This window comes from Macaca fascicularis, chromosome 1 (assembly GCF_037993035.2).
Source record: "Macaca fascicularis isolate 582-1 chromosome 1, T2T-MFA8v1.1".
Taxonomy (NCBI): domain Eukaryota; kingdom Metazoa; phylum Chordata; class Mammalia; order Primates; family Cercopithecidae; genus Macaca; species Macaca fascicularis.
The window spans coordinates 201148947-201168625 of NC_088375.1; the positions used below are offsets into that span (position 1 = coordinate 201148947).

Sequence of the window (19679 nt, forward strand, 5' to 3'; positions counted from 1 at the left end):
AGCTTTCAAACTTTGTTTTGTTCATCTCACCCTACTGTAAAAAAAAAAAAAAAAAAATCACAACCCAGTATAAGCATACATCTGTAGAACTAAAAGGAAAATATGACCAAGTGGTATTTACTATGTACAATGTGCTCTGAAAATGTCATTTGTATTTTTAAATGCTAGTTGCAGCCTCTAAATTAATTTTACAAGTCTGCTGCAGGGAACAACTCACGATCTAAAAAGCACTGTTTTAGTTGCAAATTTCTTTTTTTTTTTTTTTTTTGAGACTGAGTCTCGCTCTGTCGCCCGGGCTGGAGTGCTGTGGCCGGATCTCAGCTCACTGCAAGCTCCGCCTCCCGGGTTCACGCCATTCTCCTGCCTCAGCCTCCCGAGTAGCTGGGACTACAGGCGCCCGCCACCTCGCCCGGCTAGTTTTTTGTATTTTTTAGTAGAGACGGAGTTTCACCGTGTTAGCCAGGATGGTCTCGATCTCCTGACCTCGTGATCCGCCCGTTTAGTTGCAAATTTCTTGAAAGCAGGCCCTCTCCTCTGTTCTCTCTCTCATCCTTAGCATATCCCAGAATGAAGTTTTGCATGTTAGTGTGTGCCAGTGTATAAAGAGGACTTGCTAGATTTTTAGGCACTTGGCATTTATTACTTTGTTCAACCCTAACAGCAACTGTGTGAAGGAGATACTACTACTCGTCCCATTTTACAGTTGAGGAAAGAGAGTCATAAGGTAACTAGCTGGCTGAGGTCTCATTAACAGTATGTAGCAGCCAGGATTTGAAGCCCAGCAGTGTTAATTAGGGTCTGGCATGCTCAATTATTGTGATTCTGTTAATAAATGATTCTTCCTTGAAACCTGCTTTTTCTAGTGTTTTCCTGACCGAGGCTGCATAGTGCAAGGATATACAGTGATCGTTTAGTAACTCCACTGGTGCCTGCCTGAAGCAATGTTTCTCAGCCTCAGCACTATTGACATTGTGAGCTGGATAATTCTTTGTTGTGAGGAAGTGTCCTGTGCATAGCAGGATGTTTAGCAGCATGCTTGGCCTCTGCCCATTAGATGCTAGACACAGTGCAGTAGGAGGGAGCCACAGGAACCAGCAGCCAATAGCAGCCCCTCCCACACACACACACACACAGTCATGACAACCAAAAAAGTCTCCAGACATTGCCAAATGTCCCTATGTGTATAAGCACCTCCAGTTGACAACTACTACTCTAAAGGAATAAAAACTTTGGAGCCAGTAAAGACCAAGCTAAGCTTTATTATTGCAAATACATCCTAAAACAGTGGCAGAAATAGATTTCAGTCAGGAGTCGAGCAGGAGACAGAAGGAATACTGCACAGCTTTAACGGTAGAGGGTTTAGTGAAGGCACCATGTACAGAGGTGAGGGTGGAGCTAAAGGAGCCCACAAGAGATGGTGAGGCCCCTGAGGACTAAACAGCAGGTGACCTACACCACCACTAGGTGTGCAAAGGGACCAGGGAAGAAGATGGCGAGAGCTGGAACCACAGAAGAGAGTGCTGCCCCTTGGCAGACCTGAAAAGCTATTCCCCACCCACAGTGCAGGAGGAGGAGACCACAGGGATCCATAGTAGCCAGTGCACAAGGAGGGGATTAGGGGATCAGTAGCTTGACCTGTCTCCTCTCTCCCTCCCATCCACTGTGCTTCCCATCTGCCAATCCAACAGGAAGCCAGGAGCAAGGGAACAGAGGCCCTGCTCTGTCCTGCTCTGTGCCCTGGGATCCTGGCTGGCATTACCACCAGGCTCCCTTGCTCTCCAGCAGTCCACAGAGGTCAGCTTTCTGGGGCACAGAGCAGGGCAGAGAGGTTTAAAGAATGGACCTAGAAGGGCAGGGGAAGAATCATTGGCATTGGATCAGTTTCACCCACAGTCAGCTTTGTGGCACTAGATTCCTAAGTGATTTATGGCACTTCAGAGCTAATGATTACCAACTTCTAATGGTATTGACAGATATTTTTTCCCAGATAAACAAAAAGAAATAAACTTAAAGTAAAAGATAACCTACAACATAGTACATTATTTTCTTGTCTCAGTCCAATCAGAATTTAGGATGTTTGTGGCCAAACACAATTTTACCTAATACCACAGGGTATTAGAAGGCCTGAGTTCTAGTCGGGCTCTGCTTCAGACTGGTTATCAGGAGGTCGGCAACTGTGTTCAATTTAACAAGCATTTTGGAGTGACATTACTATGTGACAGCAAAAAAGATGAATGCTACTAGGCCAATCTCTGCTCTTAAGGAGAACAGGTTAAAGAGAGGCACAGACATAAATCTATAACTTCTGTACAGCATGATAAGAGCTGTAACTGAGGCCTGATTAAGAGTTCCAGGGCTAGAGATAAAAGGGCAATTAGTTTTGCCAGAAGGATTTAAGGAAAGCCAAAAAAGAGGCAGTGACTTAAATGTGGGTCTCAGAAAGATGCCAGACAGACCATGGGAAGACGTGTTCCAGGTCAAGCAAAGGCAAGAAAGCATGAAACTACCACTTCTAATGAACCACAACTATTTCCATGCATCTAAAGCAGCGGTCACAGACCAAATCCAGCCCTCCACCTGCGTTTGTATAGCCCTCTATCAAAGAATGGGTTTTACATTTTTTAACAGTTAAAGAAAAGAAATTGAAAAAAAATAATATTTCATGGCACATGAAAATTGCATGAAATTCACATTTCGGTGTCCATAAAGGTTTATTGAAACACAGCAACGTTCATTCATTTACACCTGGTCTACGGCTGCTTTAGCACTACTAGGGCAGAGCTGAGCAGTTTATGACTGAGACAAGTGGCCCACAGGCCTAATATATTTACTACCAGGCCCTTTACAGAAAAAGTTTGCCAACCTAGAGGTAAGTCTGCCACCTAGAGAAAAGCAAGCAGGAGAGGTAGCAAGCACTGAGGCTGGGAAGTGTGGTAATGGTCAGTAGAGTGGTCAGTACTGTGAAAGCCTCAGTAGAGTTGGGCTTGATTCCATGAGTCATAGATAAGAAGTGATCAGAAGTTGTTAATGAGAGGGGAGACATGATCCCCTTTTCATTTTAGGAAGATCTTTGCCCTAGAATCCAAACTGAGAAAATGGTTAAGAATCTTGGGGAACTGGTAACAAGAGCCAGAATTTAAACAGGAGTGAAGAAGAAAAGGAAGGGACAGACCAAACCTATTTCTGGTAAACCTCACTGGACTCATGACTAGTTAGATTTGGTGGGAGTGGGAGGGGATGGGGTTGAAGAAGATGAAGGAGTCAGGGATGAATCTAGCTTAAGTGGTTTAAAAAAATGATGTTAACAAAGATGGTCTGGGGCAGAGACAGATGGGGAATGAAGTTTGCTTGGGACACATTGATTCTGGGTAATGTTGGGATGTCAGGGATTGGGAGACTAGCGAGCAGTTGACTATTCTTTGGGTCTGTAGCTCAGGGAAGAAGGGTCTGGGCTAGAGATAATGATGTGAAAAGTTCAAACCAAAGTAGAGGCTGAGACCACCATTCCCCTCCCCACGTATAACGTGAGAAGATAGGGCCAAAAAAGTGGTTTTCAAAATGGGTTCCTTGGAGACTAACAGGTCTTCCAGCATGGTTTGATAGGGGCTGAGTGGGTGGGACTTCAGGTTTCCACCCCTACTTCAACCTGAGCAGTTTCTCTTTGAAGTATTTTATGTAGTGGGTATTTACCTAAGAGTATGTTAAAATGATAAGTTCCTGTAGCTAAAGTGTTTGGCAACCACAGGACTTTAAAGTTCCTTAAGAGTTTTTTTTTTCAGTTCTGGTGGGCGGGCCTATTGAGGTTGTGTAATCAATCTGTCTGCTTCCCGGCCAGGAATGTTGCACGTCTATGGAAATGATGGTGAGAAGAGCCTTTCTTAATGTACTCAATGGCTGCTAATCACGACTGGTGAGGGGCTTCCCTTGCTGGGAGGACAGCACCCTCATTATCTCCCTCCTTATCTGTAGAGAGGGGCTCTTATTAACCCTACAGGGCTATTGGAAATGAAAGAAGATCCCGGTATAAAATACCTGGCACTTGGTAGATTCTGAGGAAATGGAACCCTCAGTCCTCATACTCATCAATCACTTTGACTCGCTTGTTAAATGGTGAAACCCTTGCACAGTGAGAAAGAGCTGGCTCCTCTGGCTCTTCCTTAGACACCTGCTCTTTGCCTTCCACTCCGACCTAATGATCATCATTTGGCCCCTCCCTTCAGTCAGATCCCAGCCTGCCTTTCCTATACCTGTCACTGCCTCTCTTGCCAAGTCAACCCTGCTGACTGAGAGATGGAAGATATTCCACAGTGAAAACCATTGGCTTCTCTGCCTTCTGGAAGTCCTGCACTGAGTTTCAGTTATCTGCAGAATAAACTTATTCATTTGAAAATGTTTGCATTGACTGAGATGGTTGAGGCTTTTTATAATAGCAAGCTGAAGCTTCTGTTTTCCATTGAACATGTTGGGTTCTTGCCTGTGACTTATCTTCAATCTCAGGCCAAAATGAAAGGGCTTCAGGCATCCCGTGATCCATGATCTGATTCTTTTGTCCTCTTCTTCTTGGCCTGCTGATCTGCCAAACTTTCCAGCCTAATGTCCAGGTTCTGCACCTCCAATGGTCTCTGCAAAAATTGCAGGCTTGTTGCTACTTGGCTCAGGAGCCCAGGGTCCACAAAACTGAGCTTGTGAGTTCAGTCCAGAGGAAGCCTGTTACTGATGCATGAACACAAAATATGGCACCCATGAACTCACCAGGTTTCTAGTGTAACCCACTCCTTTTGACAGGAAATGAATTTAAAGCACATATTCTTTTTTTTTTTTTTTGAGACGGAGTCTCGCTTTGTGGTCCAGGCTGGAGTGCAATGGCCGGATCTCAGCTCACTGCAAGCTCCGCCTCCCGGGTTTACGCCATTCTCCTGCCTCAGCCTCCCGAGTAGCTGGGACTACAGGCAACCGCCACCTCGCCCGGCTAGTTTTTTGTATTTTTTTTTTTAGTAGAGACGGGGTTTCACCGTGTTAGCCAGGATGGTCTCGATCTCCTGACCTCGTGATCCGCCCGTCTCGGCCTCCCAAAGTGCTGGGATTACAGGCTTGAGCCACCGCGCCCGGCCTAAAGCACATATTCTTATAACAGTCATTCATTCACTCAGTCTATCAAACTGTTATTGGGAAACTTCTGTGTGCCTGGCTCAGTGTCATCACAGAATATAGATGCACAAGCTCATGGGGCAACAGCTAGAAGAACAGGACATGATTTTGCAGTGCAATGGGGTTTCAACAGAGGTCTGAAGGAAGTCTTGAGGAGGGCAGTGACTTCTACCTGAGAGATGTAGACACCCATAGGGAGGCAATAACATTTGAGTGAGGTCCTGGGGACCTACAAGTAAGAGGTAGCCAGGCAGAGAAGGGGAGGAAAGAATGTTCCAGGTAGAGAAAACAGTATTGCTTAGGCCGCATAGGGTATCAAAACCAAGAACCAATGGCTAGAGTGATTTCTTAAACATCTCTCCTTTCTCTCATCATTGTCTCCAGCTGAATTCACCGAAGTTAGTGAATAACCCCACATGGCTTATTAATAATGGCAAAGCACTATTCTGGGAACTAGAACATGCTACTCCCAACACCACTTCCTATTTACCATGCCAGATCCTTCTCTTCCTTAGGAATTCCAGTGGTCTCAGTTTTGGTGTGGTTAACCGAGAAACCACCGAAGCAGCATCCAACAAAGCACTTTTTACAACCTTAGTTGAGTTGATGGCCATTTTTTCTACCGTTTTCAGAAAATCTCTGAGCATAGTGCATAACCGGCTTCTGGGGAGCTTTGCATAATTTTCTCAGCTGTCGGTGGGTGATCCTTCAACACCTGAATTCTTAGCAACAGCTATTGCCAGAATTTTGAGTGTTCTTTTAATTTTATACTAACTTACTCTTCATTAGCTGGAGCAGTGAATCTAAGGATGAAATGTACCAAGCCAAAGCACCCAAATGATACCTTTTTCAACAGTAACTCCTGTAGCATTCAGTGTATCTGACTCTATTTTTTTTTTCATTGTCTTCCACATCATTTTTCCCATCAACCTTCAGCACAGCTACTGCATCCAAAATTTTGCCAGATGTTCTTCTAGTTTTCCTTTTTCATAGACACTAATAGTAACTAACTGCTGAATTATTTCTTGCATATTTTTCTCAGTTTGAGTCTTGTCACCTTTTCCTTTGAAGAACATGGCATCATCTTTGGTCACAGTGACTGCTCCAACTTTTCCTAAGTCATGAAACTGAACATCTTCAAGCTTTAAGGTCAAGCTCTCTTTTCCAAACACCATACCATCATAGCAATAGCTTTGTTTGGTCTTTCTATGTCACCAAAGCCTGGAGCTTTGACTACCGTAGCCCAAATGCCAACTTTTATCCTATTTTAAATGATCGTACTGAGAGCATCTTCAGCAATTATGACCAAAGACTTTCAATGGACATTGGCAATTTTAAGGGTGGATATAATTGACTGCTTACCGGAAATCCCAAGCATCCTAGAATTCTCCTTTCTGGACTTTTGATATGTTATTCAAGTAGGGAGAGACGTAATCTTGGTCAATCTCTGTTATCTAATTCATTCAGTGTTTTTCTGTCCTTTACTGTGATGACACCCTTCCAGCCTTTGTGATTACATCAGAAATGATGTTGCTGATTTCTTTGTCTCCATTTGCAGACATTGTGTAAATGGAGAAATCTCTTCAGGAGTTGTCACGGGTTTAGGCTGCTTTTTAAGTTTGGTAATTATAGTATCAACACACAACATCACTCCTTTCCTGGTTTCCACTGGATTAACACTTTTGCTAATCTCTACCAAGCCTTGCATGGTGACAGAGCATGCCAGTACAGCAGCAGTGGTGGTACCACCCCAGCCTCTTCATTTGTGTGTTGGCAACATCCTGATCAAATCTGGTGCCAATATTTATCTTGTAAGTCAATTGACCTGCAGCAGACACATCATCCTTTGTTACTTTGAGGCTTCCCTATCTCTGTTCAGGAACCACTGTTCTTCCCTTTGACATCATAGTAATGGCTACAGCACCTGCTAGAAGGTCTGTACCTTGAAGCATTAGGTCTCAAGCATGTGCACTGGATTTTCCATCTTTGGGATAACTCTGAGTGAGATGAGGAACCCGTGTGCCAAACCCTGGCTTTATCTGGCAAAGGAGTGTGGGTAATGAAAGCATTTCTGCAGGACAGGTGGCTAAATGACGAGGCAGCCTTAGCTATAAGGGAGGGACAGAATGAAGGATGCACACCCAACAATTTTTCAAGTAGGAAAAAGGCAAGGTCAGATTTCAGTTTTTGAAAGATCACCCCCTGCGACTTTTTAAAAGATGGGCTAGAAGGGATGAATCTGCAAAGAAAACTCTAGCAAAAGAGGATGAGTATAGGTAGGGGAGTGTCTTAGAACATTGAAAGAAGGATACACATTGGAGAAATTGTATACGGCTGAGCAAATTGGATTTGGTGAAGGAGTAGTGGCAGGAAAGGAAAAGATAGTTCAGCGAGCAAGACTGCCAAGTGGCAGGGCAAGGGGAATGACCAAGTTTAGTGGAGGGGCTCACCCTCATAAAGAGAAGTCTGAATCCATTGGGAAGAAAAGAAGATGCAGATTCCCTCCACTTCTTGACTCCCAGAGCCTTGGAGACAGGTTAGGCCTCCCTTTGCTCTCTCCTCCCCTAACGGGTCCTTGTCTCCCACTAGCTCAGCCCAATAACTCATGCTGCAGACTAGAGAGGCATTTGTATTGCCAGATTCTTCTAGCTAAATGTGTACCATGTGTCCCGCTAACCTTTACAACAGCGGGAAAATGTCTTGTAATTAACCAGAATATAAAGGATGAATGGAGCAGCCTGGCAGTCTCCTGTAGTCATTATCATTCGGAGGAGATGAATGTACCTAGTAAGATTTCCATCAACCAGTTACAGTCAGCGCTCTTCCCTTGGGAGTCCTGACTTTGTTCACATACAGTAAAAACCGTGCACAGTGTATGTGTATGACGTGTATGACTTCTTTTTTGTATGTGAATATTTGTATCCATGTGTTTACATGTGCATGAATATGTACTTGTGAGTGTGCTTGTTGTAGGAGAAATGTGCATGTATACATGGGTAAGTGCACAGTACAAGAAGCAGCCCAGTGAATATTAAGCATACTATCAGGGGGTGTGCATTCAATTGTAGCCAGACCATGGAGCCAGCCCCAGGCTCCATTTTACCTCCACTGCGTTGATAGTTACAGAATCTTCTTTTCACAGACAAGTGGTTCAGGATAATATCATTGGCACAAGGCTAGTGGGTGCTCCATGAAAAAAATCCATGTACAAACATCATGAATGAGTACATCCCAGAAATTCTCTAGGTTCTTTCTATTTTGTTCATCTTACTGTTTTGACCTTCTTTTCTTACTGGGTCTGCTGGTAGTACACTCTGGAGTTCTGGAGACCTGCCCTTGTTCTCTGACCCTTCACAACCTGGTCTTTCCCAGTCTGTTGAGTTAGCTCTTCAGTGAGCTTATTTCATGGCTAATTTCCCATGGTGCTGCACATTCCATGATCACTCATCACCCCACCCACCTGGGCAGACTGTTACAAAAACAGGATGGCTAAATATAACTCCCTGGGATTGCTCAAAAACTGAGACCCCAGCATCTGGAGGTGATGTCTTAATGCTAATGTTCCTGGTGATGTGGATCTTGCCTAGAGCTTACCCCTCACTGAAGGAACTTATATGACCCGTCAATCAGCTCCCATATGGTGTGTGCCAACTGTAGGTTCTACCACCCCAGCGCCTGGGCCCCGGTCAGCTGGGCCTGAATATGTATCTCGTAGAGTTTGTGTTGTTGGTATGCAGAACCCTTGCCCAAAGAGCTGTGACTCCTGTATTTCCCTGGGCTAACATCATGAGGACAAAGACTCTATCTGTGGATTCTAATGTGCATCCGACGACCATGTGGTGGCTACAGGCGACCCTGGTGATGCAACCTCTCAAATCCAGCTCAAAGTGGTAATCACCAAATTCATATGTACATTATGGAGCTCCCTGCAGCTTTTCAGGCTCCTTCTCACTTGGTTCTCACTTCGACAAATGCCATCCTATGCTAAGTAGCAGGAAGTAAAGGAGGAAGAACAGAAGTTAGCTCAAGCTTGGGATGCATAATGACATCATCCATTACTAGAAGCAGCCCAGTGAATATTAAGCACAGATCTACTAGGTAAGGCAGTCTTTCCCTGGGGAGGAACAAGTGAAGAGGGTGGACACAGAAATCAGAAGGATTCCTTCTGGGCCCTTGAGAGAGGCAAGGAGCAGGAGACTTTTCCTCAATGCAACCGTGAGAAGAGAGGAAGGGGAGGCTTCCTCTTAGCATCGCCTCCCCTCATGGCCATGCATATCTCACAGTCCCCACATCAGCCCCTACAAGGAAAAGCCAAGCAACCTTGCCCCTGGGAATGGCCTCTGTGGTGCTGATCCCCTTCCTCATTCCCCATCCTCTAGTGACACTAGAGCCAGAGACAAGGAGACAACGAAGACTCTTTCTTCACCTCCTACTCGACCAGGTGCCCTGAACCATCTCCACAGACCTGACCACAAATGGGCCGCACTGGGTCATAGAGACCCCTCACCCACTGCTGCCCTGATGCTGGGGCACTAGGGGTTTCAGGTTCAAATTGTCGCGGTGCTGAAACTGCTCCTGTTCTCCCAGGGATGGTGAATCAGAGGGCTATCCCCCTGCCGCACTGTATTAGCTAGGCTTGAATAATGTATGTTTCCCTACTAATGCCCTCTGTTTGATCATGTGTCCACGTTAGTGTTCATTGGAAATTTTCCTGCTGGATACACACGGAGAGTAATGCACATTTATAATAACAGTTTGAATGCATGTTGGGAGGCTATGACTCTGTGGTAATAACTGAATTTTATCAGGCATTCAGATTAGACAGTGAGTTGCCTGCCGGGGAACAAACCCTTGGGGAACTTTTTCATGTAGCCAGAGTTGGGGGACTGGGAGGCAGCCTTCCTTGCATATCTGATTACTGTGAGCTTTGATTTGGGGATTGGCATGTTACCTCAAGTCCAGAGCAAATACCTGAGTTTTCAGAGCCTGAGCTTGGGAGCAGATCCTGGAGAATGTTGACAGTTTCCTTGGGATTGCTTTGGGTGCAGATCACAAGAAAAGAGGCTGAAGTTCAGTGAAGAACACAGCTGCTTCCTGGTTGTGTGACTTATAGCAAGTCACTTAAACTACTCTGAACCCTGATTTGATTATCTATCGAGTAGGTATAATAACTACCAGTCAAGGTTGTTGAAAGTATAAGGACCAAATGAAATGATTCTAGGCATTGAGGATACACCCATGAATAAAAATTCCTGCCTTTGTAGAGCTTACATTGCAATGTGGAGTGACAAAAATAACTACATAAATGGTATAGTACGTTAGAAAGTTGGGAAGATAAAGTTGGGAAGGAGACAGGGAGAGCTGGGGTTGCAGGTGTCATTTTAATGGAGTGGTCAGGGAAGGCCTCAGTGAAGAAGTGGTGTTTGCACAAACACTTAAGGGAAAAGGGGAGCAAGTTGTAGAGATACCTGGGGGAAAGCCTTTTGGGGAATTGGCAGGCTGAAGCAGAAGCATGCCTGGCATATTGTAGGCACATCAGGGATGCCCATGAGGCTGCAGATGAGTGATCGAGGCCAAATACAGGGTCAGAGAGGTCATGGGGAGAACAAATTGGTCTTGCAGGCCGTCTTAAGGACTTTTACTCTAGAAAAGATCAGTTGCCACGGATGAGTTTTGAGCAGAGATATAATATGGTTTTACTTACATTTTAATAGGATCCCTCTGGTTCTTATGCTAACAACAGACTATATAGGGACAAGGGTGGAAAATGGGAGGCCATAGTCATGAAGGGAAAGGTATCGCAGACTTGGATCAGGATGATAGACAATGGAAATTGTGAGAAGTGGTTCCCTTTGGGATATATTTGGAAGGATTTGCTGATGGATTGTGCATGGGTTTGAGAAAGAGGAGTCAAGGACGCCGCTTTAAGTAAAGAACTTGTAAAGTACCCTGGACCTGGCATATAGGAAGTGCCCAGTTACAGTTATTGTCACCACTGCTGGGTATCAATCTGAGCAGGGCTAAGTCAGCAGGCGAGGCCGGCTGGAAGATGGCACAGCGGGGAGCTGGGATTGAACAGCTGCTCCATGGCACATAACCAGAGACAAGGAGAAGCTGTTAGAGGCCAAGAGAATGCCTTGGGTAATGGGGGTCGTCAGACCAAAGGAGGCTAATGGGTACAGAGGAATGGCCTTTGGAATTATGGAGTTCTGGCTCTGGCACCTTTTGTGTGCTATTTGACAAAGTTCTGATGAACTGAGGACTAGGCTGGACTTAGTGACAGGGTCAAAGCCAGATCTGATCCATCAGGCACCCACTTGAGTCAGGCACCATCTCCCAGTGACCTCCAGGACTCAGCTTCCCCTGCCCATAAGAGGTTGGCTTATGTAGACTGGGCTTGACTTGGCTAGTTCGCTCTTCCCCCATGTGTCTCTTATCCTCCTGGGAGCAGCTACATTGTCTCACAATGATGGCAGACATGCAAGAGGCCAAGCCTAATCTGGCAGGTGCTTTTAAGCCTTTGAACACATCAAGGCCTCCAAATGTCCCATGGCCAAAGCAAGTCACAAGGCCAAACCCAGAGTCAACGAGTGGGGGAATGTACTCCACCTCTATAATGGGGGGAGCTAAAAATCATATTGCAAATGGTGAGAATACAAGGAGCAGCAACAATCTGGGCCCATAATCTGATCTACCATACCCTGTCAGGGCTGGCTCAGAATTGAGGTAGGAAAGAAGCTGCAGAGAAGCAGAGGTGGGCTGCAAGACTGCACACATCAATATTCGTGAAAAGTTTGCTGAGGAGCAGGTTGAATTCGGTAGTTCTAGTGCAATCTCAGACATCTGTGAGAGGCTACCGGGGAAGTCGCAGAGCCCCTCAAAGCCCACCCGGTGGGAAACCACATTTTTGGCCTCCCCTAGGGGGCCAGCCTTGATAGTAACTTTTCCTTCATGTCTGAGGTCCTATTGCACCTGACTGCTACCCTTGGAATGTCCCAACCCAGAGAAGTTCCTGGCTTTGACCCATCATGGAATTTTCCAAGGCACACGAGGGGATCCTTCTGGAGGGACCCTTATTGCTGGTCACAGGCAACAACTCACATTGTTTTTCCTCTTACCTCCTTTCTAGTCAAGAAGCAAATTGAGTTGAAGTCTCGAGGTGTGAAGCTGATGCCCAGCAAAGATAGCAGCCAGAAGACATCTGTGTGTAAGTGTCCGCCCGCCAGCCCGCCTGCCGGGCCTCTTGCTCGAGGTCAGACACCCAGGCACTAAACCATGGGGAAGCCAGATGATGCTGGAATGACTTCCCTTCAACCCTGCTTCCTCCATCCTGGGCTCTGGGCTTGGACACACTGACCCAGCGGCCAAAGAGCAGCCCTAGGGCCTGTCCTTTGCCTTCTCCTCCTCCTCTTCCCATTTTCCTCCTTTTTCCTCTTTCTCCCTCACTTCCCATTCGAACTGCAGTCCAGGGAGTCATTACTGCTACATTTCTCTCTTTATTTTCCTTTTGAATCACTTCCACCTGCTAAGACAGTCCTCGTTCGGCTCCTCTTTTAGGAGTCAATAACCTTGGGCTGGGATCTTGGGGGCTGCAGGGCCCCAGTTCCAGCTCCCAAGGCCAGATTGGGAAATGGAGGCAGGGGAATGACGAGCAACCTCCTCCAAGGGCCCCTGGACCTGGCTGGGCAAAGAGAGGACTGGGGAAGTGGCGAGGGTCGGGGGGGTGTTCCTGCCTTGGGCCCATGGGGAAGCACTGGGGGCTCTCTTCTTGGGCAAGGGGAGGATGACATCTTTGAGAACATGTTCCTGCTACCAGTGTTGGGAAGGTTATTAGGGGTCTAGTTCTGGGGAATGGTCTGGAATGTGGGTCCCAAAAACACCTGATCAGGGCCTGTGCTAAGGGGCTTTTGAGCTAAAGCCCAGGAAGGGCTGGGGAAGGTTCTGGGTACCTCCACAAGACTGGGCTTGAAAGCAGGGGAGGTTTTTCCAGAAACCTTCCACTTTCCTTCTGGGCCGAGTGGTAGGGAGCTTTCCTTGGTCCTCCAAATGACTGACCTGGTTTTCCTTCTCCTTCCCTCCTTTTGCCCTTCTCCTGCATCTCCGGTCCTCTCTCCCTCCACTTTTTCTCCTCTTGCCACTTTTTGCTCCATCATTCTTCTCATCCTTCTGTTCCCCCCTCTTCTCTCCCTGCTTCTCGTCCTGTGCCTGACTTGCTCCTCCCACCCTCCCCGTTCCTCCCCTTCCATCTCGCCTCCATGTGCTCACTTTCCTGGAGATGCTAGAAGTACTTATTGAGGAGAGAAGGACGCAGAGTGGCACCGGTGGTTTCCGAGCTCTGTGCCGATGTGTGTGGCCGGGAGAACATCAGGGCAAGAGGCTCCGACTGAACTGAGCCTGGGTCGGGGATTGTCTGTGGTCTTTCGAGTTGTCTGAGTGGAGACAGTTGCCACGGGCTGTTGGGTACAGCTAGGAACCGGCATCTCCAGTCACCCACCCTGAGAGACTGGATGGCAGAGGGCACCGGAAGACCCTTCTTCTGTGCTTGACTAGAGGTTTAGGGGAAAGGACAGGGTGCTGGGAGAGCCCAGGGTCAGGCCAGGAATCTGCAGAGGGCTCAAGCCATGTCCCTGACCCTCACAGGCTTTTTCTTTCTGTAGCCACAGGAGACCCAATGAACTGAGGCAGGCACGGTTTAATTTCACAGTTTGCCCTGGAGCCACAGGCAAACTTAAGGAAATGGCCCTGACTTAGGAGATCAAATGTTTATCCCAATTGTGTCCTCAGGTAGCATGTTACCCCAGATACCAATGTTTCAGTTTTCACATCTGTAGAATGGGGATGCAAAACCCTGCCCTGCCTTCCTCCCAAGAGTGTTGCCGGATCTAAGATGGGCCTTGTTGACCTAGGACTTCAGGAGGCCCACAGACTAGACAAAAAAGTACACGTGATGCTGTGGGGTGCATTTTTCTGGAGACGGGGTTCCAGGTTTTCATTAAGCAGACTAATGAAGATGCCAAAAACTCCCTCAGGAAGATAAAGAGAAACCCTGTTCTAATGAAAGAGTGCAAATGCTCTTTGAAAAATAAATATACATATCTCTATCAAGAAGATATTAGCCTCCATTCTAAGAGTTCCTCAGAAAGAATGGGTGTGTGACTCCAGCTGCCTCAGACCCAGGTAGCCACGTGTCTGCAGGTGGCTGGCCCTCTGTGTTCTGCCCAAATTCCCTGTGGACAGCTGTCCTGAAGTTCACAGGGAGAGTGGACCCAACTCTCTACCTTTACCTTTGCCATTGGTTCTGACCACCCACCCACCTGTGACTCCCTGCATTGGGTAGAAGGCGTTGCCTTCCTGAGCATGTTGCAGCTTCTCCCTCACCATAGTGGCCCTCCCAGAGTAGAGTAAGGATTACTCCCCGTTCCTGTCCCTCAGTAGCCAACAGGAAAGCAATGCTATAAACACAAGCAGTTGGTTTTGAGTAGGCAGGGAAGGCTGGAATTAAAAAAAAAAAGAAAGGGAGAAACACCTCTTGCCTCCATAATCCAGACAGTAAACTGATCGCTGAAATTTAAGTTTGCTTGTTTCCTGGAGAAGCTTGAAGATCCTCGTGGGACCACTGTTCCCTGCTCAGTCCTCCCTGGAAGGGGGCACTGGCTGGGTGTGAGCCGCATCACCATTGGGTTTGTGACTTTCTGGATGGTGCCTGGGTTTCATTTGGGGCTGGCTGAGGAAAGGGGAGGTGGTAGGTTCTGCTCTGTCTGTCGGGGGCTTGTGGCTTGGTGGGTGGGCTTTGCCATGGTCTCGCCTCTTGAATCCAGCCCCATCTGGGGCAGCCTTCTGTTCGTTCTGCTTCCTGGGTGATGTCAATACTGAATGAGAGGGCAAGAGAAGGGGACAGGGAACTGCTATATGTTCTTCACATGCTGCGAGGGAGCTGTGTGGTTCCCATGAAGTGGTCAGCAGAGACTTTGGGATGGGTGTGACTCGCGGGCCACAGGATTGACTAGACAGGATCTAAAGAAGGTGGGTGCTTAGCTGGGAAGTCTGCAGTAGGGATGGATAGTTGTGAAGCTGTAGGCGGAACTGGCTTAGCAGATAAGGAAGCTGAGGCTTCCTCCTCCTTCCCACCCTCTGGGTGCCTTAGAGGACCCTCTAGTTATCTCCGTTCCATTACTTGCAAAACACCGAGGCTTCCAGGAAGCAGGAACTTGCTCTGCTTTGGGAATGGCACTTCCGTCTTACTTTCCCAGCCTGAGGTGTCTGGACTGGTGGGAATGGTTCAGGACATGAAAGCTTTGGAGGTAGAGGCTTGGCAAGGAAGGGGATGGGGGTAAGAGACAAGTAGGGGTGGGGGTAAGAGACAAGTAGGGGTAGGGGTAACTGGCTTGAACGTGCCGTGTAGAATGTCAGGCAAAGGGAATCTACCCAAAAGGCTCTGCTCACTGCACACAACCAAGAGGATGCCTGTGTCTGGCTTGAGCATGCAGTCTGTCCAAATCCTCAGGTTCTGTGGCCAGCCATAGCCTGGGCTACCTGGAGGTTTCAACACGGTCTACTCCAGGCCTCTAACTGTAGACTCCCTCAGTGAGTCTGAAATGAGCTCCCCACCTTCCTTACTTCTATGAGACTACCTGCATCCTCACAGGTACCCAGGACCTGGAAATGCCCTGCTCCCTCTCCTCATGCCCTAGGTCCCCTGTGAGTCCCAGGCATTTTTTTCTTTGCCACATCCATTCCTGCTGTCTCATGTCTAGCCTTACTCCAGGCTCTTTTCCTCAGCCTGAATGATCATAAAACTTTCCAACTCATCTCTAGGTAACTGGCCCACCCTTGAGCCAGCGGGTCTCACCACGCCTTCTCCCCACCAGAACTCTCCAGCAGCTCCCCCTCATTTTCAGGATCAGACTCGAACCCCGTAAAAGTCTGATCTCTGAAACCTCACCATCCACTCTTCCTTGTCACTCTTCACCCTCCCTCCTACTCTGGTCACACTGCGTAACACTCATTCTCTTTCCAGGTTTCCACATCACTCCTCGTGCCTGTCTATCTTTGTCATCTCTGTTGCCATGTGTCTAAATCCTATTAGCTCAGAAGGCCCACGTTCGATGCCACCTCTTCCAGGCAGCCTCACACGCGGGTGCATCCTTCATCCCTCCCCACTGTGGTCCCACAGTCTGCTTCCATGGTTTATGTCCTCACTCAACTGGAAACTCCTTGAGGACAGTGGTCTTATCTGACTACCTTTCACATTTCTCATGGTATTCAAATAAAGCCTTGTACACAGTAGGTGCTCAATGAATGCTTGTTGTGTACCTATGTGAGCGAGTGGGTGGGTGAGTAATGGAGTGCTTTGTTCACCTTATGGGACATTGAATGGGACAGGGGGACATACGCAAAGTCGGAGAATGCCGAATGCTGACCAGATGCCCTGGAACCCATCTAGAGGTTGCTGTTGGGATCGTGGGATTGGTGAGGCTTTGAGTGGAACTCCTCCAACCAGGCTGTGTGCCTGGCCCCAGCTCCTGGTCATCCTCAAAGCCAGGAATCCAGCCTCTTCAGTACCAGCATCCCGACAAAAAGGAACAGGCAGGGGCCAAAGGGTTGCCTACCCTCCCTACTGTATGTGTATCTGCTGCCCTGACCAAACTTCTCCTCTAGCCAAGACAACTGTGCATATGGTTTTTGTAAATAGGACTCTGGCGCTGGCAAGTGTCAGAGCATTGCACCACCTACCAGAACCATCACAGATACCATCTCTGCCCGGTGCCCTTGATAGGTGGCATTGGGTAGGGGATGCTCTGGTGACTGCTTACTCTGGCTCGAGAAGTATCTGATGAGAAGAGGCTTCTCAAAAGAAATGTCTGTGTTTGAGCTAAAGTCCCAGCTTTGAACTTTGACTGCAGCCTTCTCTTACATTCTTTACCGTTTCTGATCATGCAACCACCTTTTATTTAACTTTCTTTGGGTCATTTCTCCATCTGGGGCTGAGGTGGGGGGTTCATTTCATCTAGAGTCTCCACCCCAGATCTGAAGCATAGGCGTGGGTGGGAGGTCACCAGGGTCTGTGGACGGTCCACCTCTGGCTGCTCGTGTGGGACGAGGGAAGCAGGTGGTGGCTGGCATGGAGGGCCTGTCTCTGAGCCCACACACTCATGATGACTTTGCTCACAAAGGACTTTGTCAAAAGCAGCTTCCTTTCTTGCACATTCAAGAAACCCCAGGCCAGTAGACTCTGGCCACCCCACACAGCCCCAACAAAGCAGGGCCTCATTCTGTCTCTGCCTCCACCTCCCACCCTGAGACATTGCCCCAACTGGTGCCTCCCTGTGACTGTCCATCTCTGTGTGTGCTGTTTTTTGTTTTTTGTTTTTGCCTTATAGTAACTCAGGTTGGTGTGTCCCAAGGACATAATATGTGTCCAGACCCTGGCATACCCGAAAGGGGCAAAAGACTAGGCTCGGATTTCAGGTAAGATCTATTTGGGAATTTTCTGATTGCAAGAAGGGTGGGGTGGCCTGGCTGGGAGGAAGACAGGGGCTGGCCTTCCTGCAGGTGGAAATGGAGAGGATGGCATTGATGTAGGAACAGACAGTTTCTGGAGAAGAGCTATGGCTTTGACATTCCCTCCTGGTTCAGTCCTTGGCACAGTGCTCATGCTTTAGTGGGGAGAGGGAACGTTAGACTGCCCATGTTATCCAGAAAACCTATGCACCCAGGGTACAAAGGGCCGCCGTCTCAGCAGTGATACGCCAGCAGGCAACTCGCACCTGCAATAATCTAGGAGACCATTTTCCTTAAAGTTTATGGCTATCATCCACCCACTCTTAGCTGCCCTAACTGGTGCTTATCTCTGAGGATCTCTGTTTTGCTCCCAAAGTCACCTTTTAACTCAATCCTAAAACCATTAAACAGTCTAAAAAAAGAAGATGAAGAGCAGATGTTCCTTCCAATGGAGATTTTTAGTGATAAAACAGTGGAGCAGAGATTAAGGGCCCGAAGGAAAAATAACAAGTGGGGCTTCTTTATGGAACCAGGAAGGACTCAGAGTGGGGCTTGGCAGGCCCAGGGATGGAGCTCACAGACACAACTTGTCTCCCAGGTTAGGATCCAGCGTCCAGTTCACCTGCAACGAGGGCTATGACCTGCAAGGGTCCAAGCGGATCACCTGTATGAAAGTGAGCGACATGTTTGCAGCCTGGAGCGACCACAGGCCAGTCTGCCGAGGTGAGGGTGCCCTGGGGAAGGGAGGCTGGCCAGAGAGTTTGGCTGGGCATGCAGGATGAAGCCCAGCTCCCAGCACCTGAGGCCCAGGCTCTCAAGCAGACTGGCTTCCCTCCCTCCCTCCCTGCATTTATTTACCAATAAGCATACTTATCTAGCCCTTTCTCAGTATCAAGGCCTGTTCTAGGATCAGGAGATACAGAGGTGGGGAAGATAAGCATCGTGGTGCTTGCCCTGTATGCACCTCACAGTCTAATGGAGGAGGCACATAAGAAACAGCTTGCTATCTCATTGAACAGATACTGAACCACACCTAGATAGGAAAGGAAGTCAGTCACCTTTTATACAGTCACCTCGAATCCCTCTATTATAACACACACACATCTTGAAACCTCTATCCCATGCCCTTGTTTCTTTTCCCATATTGCAACACACAGACTTGTCACTTCTGCAAGAGTGTTTTTACCTGTGTAGTAATGACATGCTTCTAACACCCCACCTGGGTGCTTTGTTCCCCAGGGCCCTGCCACTACATCCCCAGGTATCAAATGAGCCAAGCCTGGGCTGGCCTAGCCCCTACCCCCCAAATAATCTTAAAATAACAGAGCCAAGCATATTCCTGCTTTGAGGCAGGGCTGCTGCTGCTTCTGTGGTAGAGAAGCCCCTGACCTCATCCCCCAGGGAACCAGCAGAGGGCGCCCCTGTGCACTAGGCTGTTAGACGGTCTTTAAAAGCCAACAGGTGCTCTTTTGAGTGCCCCTTTAGAAGAGAAGATATGTTGCCCACCACAAAGTTACATTCTGGATCCTTCTGATCTAAGAAAGAGATTCTTTGCCTCTCTTTGGCATATGCATCAAGATGAAATTCATGCAGAGTAAGAGGATCTAGGAAAAATAATATCTCCTTATTATACTGAGAAAGGGACAGAGTTGGAGCTGAAACCCATACCCTGTTGTTAAACTGAGTCTATAAGTAATCTAAAAGAGTGTCACTATACCATCTTTCAAATAAGCCTTACATCCTCATTCAACTTTGAGGTAGCCATGTTCCACAGTTTATAATGTTCTTTGCATTTTCACTGATTTTAGCTATATTATCTCAAGGATTCTACATATCTACTATGTTTTTAAAAAATCAAACAACAAAAAAGAATTCTTGTCATAACTGTCAGCAATTGGGCAAATCACCCATTTTCCCTAAGCCTTTCTTACCTCTAAATGTTGCTAATAGTACGTACCCTACCCTTCTTCTGTTTAATGTGGAGATTTAATGGAGTTGTGAATGTGTAAACACTTTATGAATTGAAAAGC

At 47.5% G+C, this 19679-nt stretch overlaps 1 protein-coding gene across 14 annotated transcripts in view; it reads left to right on the plus strand.

Moving 5' to 3' along the window:
• The window catches only part of CSMD2 (CUB and Sushi multiple domains 2), a 650869-nt gene that overhangs the window by 328726 nt on the left and 302464 nt on the right, over positions 1-19679 (plus strand). For 13 of the 14 annotated variants that reach the window (XM_045375140.3, XM_045375143.3, XM_045375139.3 and 10 more), the window contains exons 7-9: positions 12278-12355; positions 17529-17616; positions 18248-18372. In XM_045375140.3, coding sequence (XP_045231075.2) covers positions 12278-12355; positions 17529-17616; positions 18248-18372 — 291 coding nt within the window. The remainder of the gene's footprint in view (positions 1-12277; positions 12356-17528; positions 17617-18247; positions 18373-19679) is intronic. The other variant, XM_045375151.3, reaches the window with a different exon arrangement.